The sequence below is a fragment of the Neodiprion fabricii genome, chromosome 5 (genome assembly GCF_021155785.1).
Source record: "Neodiprion fabricii isolate iyNeoFabr1 chromosome 5, iyNeoFabr1.1, whole genome shotgun sequence".
Lineage (NCBI taxonomy): Eukaryota > Metazoa > Arthropoda > Insecta > Hymenoptera > Diprionidae > Neodiprion > Neodiprion fabricii.
In genome coordinates, this window is record NC_060243.1 from 4828857 (window position 1) to 4836857 (window position 8001).

Here is an 8001-nt window from a genome sequence, read left to right on the forward strand (position 1 = left end):
AAATAAAAATTACAAAATTATAGCGTACGAAATAATATTAAGGGTGGTACGAATCTAGCCTGCAGGTTTATGAAATTGAGCAGAGTTGAGGAACTCGCGGAATTTGGAATCCGGCGAAGAAACATCAGCGGCAAAAACTGAAGATCGAAGTGACTTTCGCATCGCGATATTTACTTACTCAGGTTATAATACGCGAGTTGGGGTAAAACGGGCGTTTCACCTCTTCCTCCCCTCTTTATTTTCCCCTTCCCGCCCCTCCCACCCTTCCCATCGCCAAAGACGAGGGATCGAGGGATAATCGGCCCGTTCGGTAACGCAGAAACGTACCTCTGCGCTGGAATAAAAAGCGCGAGACAATGCTCTGAAAGCTCTGAAAATATTTATATTAAACTGCTTTGAGGGCTGCATCATCCGCAAGCTTCGAAGGAGCCGAAGCTTATATTAAAAACGGGCCCTTTGTGCGGTGTCGCGTCGCTTGAAAGTTTTCAACGCTGTTAGAACCCGGTTGAACAGCCGGTGTTTCGTATTTCGAAAAGGCCCAATTGGGTTGAAAGAAGAATAAAAAAAAAATTGTCACCTTTTTTTTTACACATTTTTGTAACAAAATCCATTCCTCGTAAAAATAAGTACAAATGGTGGGAAATAAAACGAAGCTTTTATCTACCCTAGTCAAGGCATTTCCGTTCCAGTTTTTTGCCTAAGAAACTAAGTCTTGTAGTTTGTAATTTTTGGCGAATTTTGAAATTCATTTTACACTTCCTACCGAGGCTCGAAGATTTCTTTGTACATCGGAAAACGTTTTTTAATACCATTGACTTGAGAAGTTAAATTTCTTTTTTATTCGCAAACAGATTGCACAACGCAGGGGTTTGAATCGCGATTTTACGTAGCCGGAGGATTTCTCGGGCGAAAGTGAGGGGAGTTAAAAGCGGAAACGAGATGTTTGCTGTTATTAGAAATACCTCAGCGAGAAAGACGAGAAATACAGAATACATGCACCATGTATGTATAATACATTTTCATCCCTCGATCAAACAGGATTGGATCGTTGCAAAACGGCGATATCGAATCGTGGTAAAAATTTTCTCGAACGCTCAGATTGCAATTTCAGTCAGATTCGCCTACGGCTCGCTTCAATTAAGAGAAAATTTCTAAAGCTTCGAGAGAACCGCGTAAAAAACTCTTCGCCGTACTTTGGGAAGAATCTTGTTCGCTTTTAGGAATCCAAAGTCGCGTCTTATGACATTCGTAAGACGTCCGATAGACAGACTTTAGTCTTGTGTTAGCTGGCTAACTATTCTTAAACTTAGTCACTTACACCTGAACGTTGATTACTCTACGCAACGTTACGTTGTGCACAGTTACGACTTGAAGAAAATTTTGAGAAAAAAAAATTAACGATTCAGAAATAGACTCCAATCTCAGTTTTAGCAAAAAAAAAGAAAAAACGGTGGAGGATGTGGGAGAAATTCTTGAAGCAAAGAAAGTAAAACAATATGCGATACACGCACGGGGTCTCCGAGACCCTCCCCAAAGTTTTTCAACCATTCTTCGTTTCACTTTAACAAACAACCCTGCTTCAAGCACGCCGACTTTGAAATTGTACGTGAAAGTCGGTACTGAGGTTAACTGAACCAGGGTTAAATTAACTCGCTCGATAACCGAAGCAGACTTTGTATTTCAGATCCCATGATCGAGGCAAACTTGCGAACAAACTTCAGACACACTCGATGCGGTCCTATGATAGTAGCAGCTTTTTGCACACAATAGCAAACATTTCTAGTCTGTCGTTTAAGTTGACGTATCGCCGGGCGATCCGAATCGAGATAAACAGTTCGACTCAATGCTGGCAGAGTAAACAACGAATCCTTACGCAAGTACGACGTCGTACTCCAGGATTATTTCGTCTGTGCTGACAGTTGGAAGTTTCGATCAGATATTTGGCGATGGAATTTTGGCTTTGGTTTGTACGTCTAAAAGTAACGCGAGTAAACGATAAAATTCTCAAAATCAACACACAACGTCAACTTTATAAATTATAAAATAAATTTTCTTTAAAAATTATAATCTTTACAAGGTATACGATTTAAATTCTGTAATGATTATTTTTATACTATCAACGAATGGTTGGCACGACTTCGTCCTTCGCATCCCACCATCCCGTACGAAAAACGTTGTAAATGTTGAGATAAATTGTGTTTAATTGATAAGTACTCGGGATCGATTTTACGGCTGACTTCACTGACAATGAGAGAAATTTTTAATTCCGGTTACCGCGCAGTCCTTAACTATTTTAATTTTTTACCACAATCGGAAAATATACTTCCAGGTAGAAGATGAAAATTAGTTTTCTAGTCGTTACCGGAAAGTCTAGTATCCGTTACCGTTCTATCTAATATTTTATAAATTGTCGTTAAAGCCTTGTTTAACTAAAGAGGTAGATTTGGCGTTACAATTACCAAAACCGTCAGGCGTACCTCGTTTTTCGCAATTCCAACAATATTGAAACAGTTTTTTCCAACGATACCAGCTTAACTGAATTTTTCTCGTTACCGTAACAAATGAAATTATTCTCAGTGTTTGACGAAAATTTTGCACTCAAGTCGGAGGCGGCATTTCGGCATTCAGCTGCCGAGAGAATCACGCAAAATCGAGCGAAATTACCCGAATCGTTGTAGTTGCAACCGCGATGCGCGTGCGGCGCGAGTCGCAGGGTTGAACCGGGGTGAGCAGCCCCGGGTGAGTGCAATAATACGGGATTATTTGCACGGCGTGTCCCGTCCCTCGCGTCTGTCCCGTAGGTACCGAGCCCAAGTAAACATAATATTCGCTCTGTTCAGGGCCGCCGCATTCCCTCTGACTCGTAGCTTCCGTGCAACGATCAAATACCTGCAGCGGCACCATGCCTCGTTTACAGAGGCAGATACGAGCTTCCGATCCGCGAGCCAATCCCGGCTTCTCTGGTCCCGTCCTCACCCCCTGTCATCCCCCTTTGTAACGCCGACCCTCCGACGATCCTGCCGCTGCTGATATGCTCCTGACGCCGAGGATGGAGGCGCTGCGAATTCCATTTGCTCCGCGCACGGCTCTCGGGTTTCAAATTCTGCTTTTGGTTTATCGAAACCAAAGGAAGGGATTAATCGATGGATCTAGTTTTACTCGTTTGACGTTGAGTAAAGGGGTGCGGAAGGAACGAGATATAAGTAACGGTGTAATGTTGTGAGAAATTGAAAAAAATTGTAACGATTAGGGACAAATCGGAGAAAGAAAATCAAATTTCGAACGTGTAAAAGTTACGGCGAGAGATAGTTGATGAAAATTAATATGAATATGTACAAAAGCGTGTGAAATTGAAATGTGTGTATGTATTATACACGCAAAGAGAGAACAGTGAGAGAAAGGGAGGGATTCACGAATTGTTCGACTCGATGATCGGTGTAACGATTTTGGGACGAAGATCCTGAAGCTGTAGCGGATAATGTACAGGTTTCAAATTATTCACGGGGTGGAATTCTGGAATCTTGTTTAGTCGACATAAAATAATTGAAATTTTAATTTTGATACTATTTAAATTATAAACTACATAATATATATATAACGTGCTTTTAACTTACGTCTTTTCTCACTATGTTGAATAATTGTTTGAAATTGTTCCCACCTCCCGATACGATTGCATATATGAACATTCGTTTTAACAAATATCTAACGGATGAACAGTTCGATGTATCTTTGACAAGACAACGTAAGAATCGAGTGATATTCTTAGAATAATTATTTCACTCGAGGGATATATCATGCATGGTAAAATTGTACGTCGATCTTGTTAAAGTAAAACTTGATCGATTCGTGCTAAAACTATGTCCGATAATTATTATCCTTCTCACTGGATTCAGCGATAATTTGCTATACCTTAAAAAATTATCCTCTCGTATCACCGACGAGTATGACTCGATTATTATACCAAACTACCGACAGCACAATTCCAGCCTACAAAGCGTTACACTGCATGTATAAATTGCACATGACCGGAAGAAACCGCAACGGTGAAATTAAATCGCGAGCATCGAACATTGCAACGATTCGTATAGACAAACACTGAAGTGTACTTATACGCGTATAATACGGGGTGTAAAAACCATTGGGTTGTTTTATTATTTAACAGGATCAAAAGAAGGTAACCCACAGAGTGTGACAATTTTACCCCCGCAACCTTTACCCCGCGGAGCTTTCGTCACCCTTCCCCCCCCCCCTCCCGCCCCGACCTCCCTGCGCTTACCGTTTCTCGAGCTTTTCATCCCTCCTCAACGCAGAATCGCCGATCTCCCCTCTAGAAATTCCCCTTTCGTCTGTTAAACGGGGATGACAGATATCCCGCCCTCCGAATCCGCCCCTCGTGAAGTAGGCGGTCTCTGGTATCAATCCGCGGGATACACAGAGAGAGAGAGAGAGAGGGGGGGGGGGGGGGGGGTGAGAGGAGAGTGGGAAAGGGAGGGAGAGAGAGTAGAACGGGTCAGGAAAGCTGGACTCAGTTCTGGGACACGTTTCAGCCTTTGCATACACGGCGGCGTGTCTATCCGTGTGTAAACGGTGCTCGTGGAGCCAACCCTGGTTACCCCCCGATGTGCAGGTGGTAGGGATGTGATTCGATTTCGCGAGTTTCTCAACGGAGGAAAAACACCGGTGGCTCAGCCGAAAAGCAAAGCCTTGCCGAGGCCAGTCGCACGTCACATCAGCAAGAGGAAAGACGACGCGCGGCTCCGTTGCAGTTGAGGAGAATTTTTCCATTGTCGTGCAGCGTGACGTAGAGTCGAGTCGAGCTTTTTTTTTTTCGTTTGGCCTCTCCTTCGACATCGGTGATTCTCGTAGCAGGGAAACAAAGTTTGGTATTACAGTCGCGCGCGAGAGTCGGTGGTGAAAGTCGAGCTTTCGGACTAATCGGACAAAAATCTGTTTATGAGAATATTGTAAAACCGGTGGAGTGGTGCGGAGCTGAATTATAACGCCAAGGCACTCTCGAACTCTCAAGAACGTGAACAAAGAGTGCGCGAGCCAAGCCGAGGACAAGTTCATAAGAATTGTTATCGCTGTGGAAACAAACTATCAACGCAACAACGATGGTGCAGAGATAAATTCGTACGACGGTTCCACCGAGGACAAACGGCGCGGAACAAGGCTCGCTGGTCCGTATGCGGGAAAACGTTTCTACGGCAGGTTGATTTCGATTACCGGCAAAGAGAAAGTGGATAAAAAATGAACGGTTGAAACAGGACGTCGCAAGGAACGGTCGGATCACGATATAATGCATTCGCTCGGGTACGCTGTGAAAAAAGCTTCTTCGCCAAATGAGAAGCCAGAGGAAGATGCAATGACGTCCGAAAAAGTGCGCTCATGAAACCCGTGGATTGGTGATAAGAGAGATTGATAAAAGCGTAAGAAGAAAAAGGAATAGAAAAAAAAAATACAATGCAGAATCCGGAAAGCATCGGCATCGGTCAGTCCGGTTTGTTGTCCAGCATCATGTGCAAAGGATGCAACGTCGACAAGAGTCCCAAGTCCTTGAACGAGGCGATCGTGGATGGATCGAGCCTTTCCAAGAGTGAAATCGGGGCGGTATTTCCGTCGGTTTCGCCCGTTTCGCCGGTTTCCCGATCGGCGGCGCCACGTTACAATCGAAACTCGCAGAAGAAGCCGTACGAGCAAATGCCAAGGCTGAACGCAACGGCGGCCGTTTCGGGGTGCCGGCTGTCGGGAAGCGGGCAAATTATACCGGGAATGCAGGAATGGAACCTTCGCCTCGATCAGGGCAGCGACAAGGACTCCGAGAGCAGTACGAGCGGCGTCGTTGATCCGGTTCTCCAGAGTCCGCAGGGGAAGAACGAGGCCTCGAGGACGCCGCCGCGGCATCGAAACCGCCAGAAGAAGCCTTACGCGCCAACGGCGACGACGAAACCGGGTCAGGGGTCACCCCCGTACGCGGGGGAGGGCTACCCCTCGTCACCCATGATAAAACCGGCCTACTCCTACATCGCCCTTATAACAATGGCGATCCTCCAGTCGCCGGAGAAGAAGCTGACGCTCAGCGGGATATGCGAGTTCATTTCAAACCGGTTCCCGTATTACCGAGAGAAATTTCCAGCCTGGCAGAATTCCATCAGACATAACCTCTCCCTGAACGATTGCTTCCTTAAGATACCGAGGGAGCCGGGAAACCCCGGGAAGGGAAACTACTGGACCCTGGATCCCGACGCCGAGGACATGTTCGACAACGGGAGCTTTCTCAGACGCCGGAAGCGCTACAAACGGCCGCCGCCGCACTACATCCGTGACCGCGCAATGATGGCGTTCGCCATTTGCAACGAACGTGGCGCCGCCTGTGCCGCGGCCGATATTCCGGGAGCGCTTCCCTATCCAGCTTACCTTTCCCCGATACCGGGACTCTCGCTCCTCGAATTCGCCCCCGGCGCGCTCGAGGCCCTGAAATTCCGGTTCCTCGATCCCCCCGCGCCCCTTTATAAACCCGTGCCGATTTCCGCACCGCCGATCAGAGAGATCAACCCGCCGCCGAGGACCGTCATGTCTCAGGTGCCGGCCGTCGTTCAGGAGAAGAAGGGAAACTTCAGCATAGAGGCGCTGATCGGCGATCAGCCGACGAGCGAACAGTCCAACGGATGGGTTTTGGACCTTAGGCAGCCCGCCGACGGGTGCAAAATACGCAGGGCAGGTCAGGCTTCGGCATTCTCGCGGGTTCGTTAGAACCTCGAATGCCGCTCGTCTTTCGATTGAGTTTTTCTTTTATTCCGCGCGGACGGGTTCTTCGAATTTTTTTTTTTTCAAACTCTCCACTTTATCGTTGTAACGAAATTCGCGGGACAATTCTTGTCGCGGTTTTCAAGGGGGTATGGGGGGTGGGGGGCAATTACATGTATATTACACCGAGAGAAATTTTTTGTACCGTTTACCGCTCGGTTCTTGATTATTTTCATCTTTTAACTTTTTCAAATTTAGAGAATTAATTTTCTAGCTCTTACCGGAAATTCTAGTATCCGTTACCGTTCTTTCTCGTTACGATCACTGCTGCTAGATTTTCTCGCAACTGTTGCGAAAATTTAATGCTCGCGCAAGGATAAATTGACGTTAAAGCCTTGTTTGACTAAAAAATTAGATTCGGCGTTACAATTACCAAAATGGTTAGGCGTACCTCGTTTTTCGTAATTTCATCAATATTTAAACAGTTTTTTTAACGACGCCCGTTTGATCGAATTTTTCTAGTTACCGTAAGAAATGAAATTTTTCTCAGTGTATACACATGTACGTATTTTTGTCTTCTCGTTTCTCTAAAACCCCGCGTTCCAGGAAGTTTTTTCGATGATATCTTTCAACGTCGAAAATACGTTGACGGATGAATGGATGGACCGTCGCGAGAATTGAGAAATTGTTATATACTCAGGCGTACGTAATACTGAATACGAAACTGTGAAAGCTTTAGATAAGAAACTGCAGTTGCGCAATCCTTGGCGATAACGTGGCGTTTAACGAATTCAAACAAAGTCGAAGAAGGTGCGGATGACGAATCAAGAATAACAAATCCAAAAATTAAAACCAAAAAAAAACGTTATAGTTTATTATACATAATATATAATATATATATATATAGGATAGCCCGATGGTGTCACTGTGCAATAGACGATATTACAATTACATATGCGTATAACATTATATAAATCGCACAACATAAATCACGATTAACAATAAGATAATATGTAATACGTAATAAATTCTGTAATAATACGTAACATCATTCCAAGTTTTATTAAAATCATCGGTTGGCCGCGGAATTTCTCGGTTTAAGTTAGTTTCACAGCCCTACGTATAAACATGTATTTATATACATATATATATATATACAGCATTATACCGAATCCTACGTGTAATATATAAATATATCACAATGCGTGTGCATATACGTATTACATATTACATATACATATATTGGAGTTTTCA

General features: G+C 44.6%; 1 protein-coding gene across 1 annotated transcript; it reads left to right on the forward strand.

Moving 5' to 3' along the window:
* Positions 1-4530: 4530 nt before the first annotated feature.
* Positions 4531-6891, forward strand: LOC124182871 (forkhead box protein D1-like). Its single transcript, XM_046570638.1, has one exon. It carries the CDS (start codon positions 5464-5466, stop codon positions 6751-6753), a length of 1290 nt encoding a protein of 429 aa, XP_046426594.1. The 5' UTR covers positions 4531-5463; the 3' UTR covers positions 6754-6891.
* The last annotated feature ends 1110 nt before the right edge of the window (positions 6892-8001 follow it).

Coding starts and splice junctions, on each gene's coding strand:
- LOC124182871 (XM_046570638.1), top strand. CDS start 5,464: ATGCAGAATCCGGAAAGCATCGGCATCGGTCAGTCCGGTTTGTTGTCC.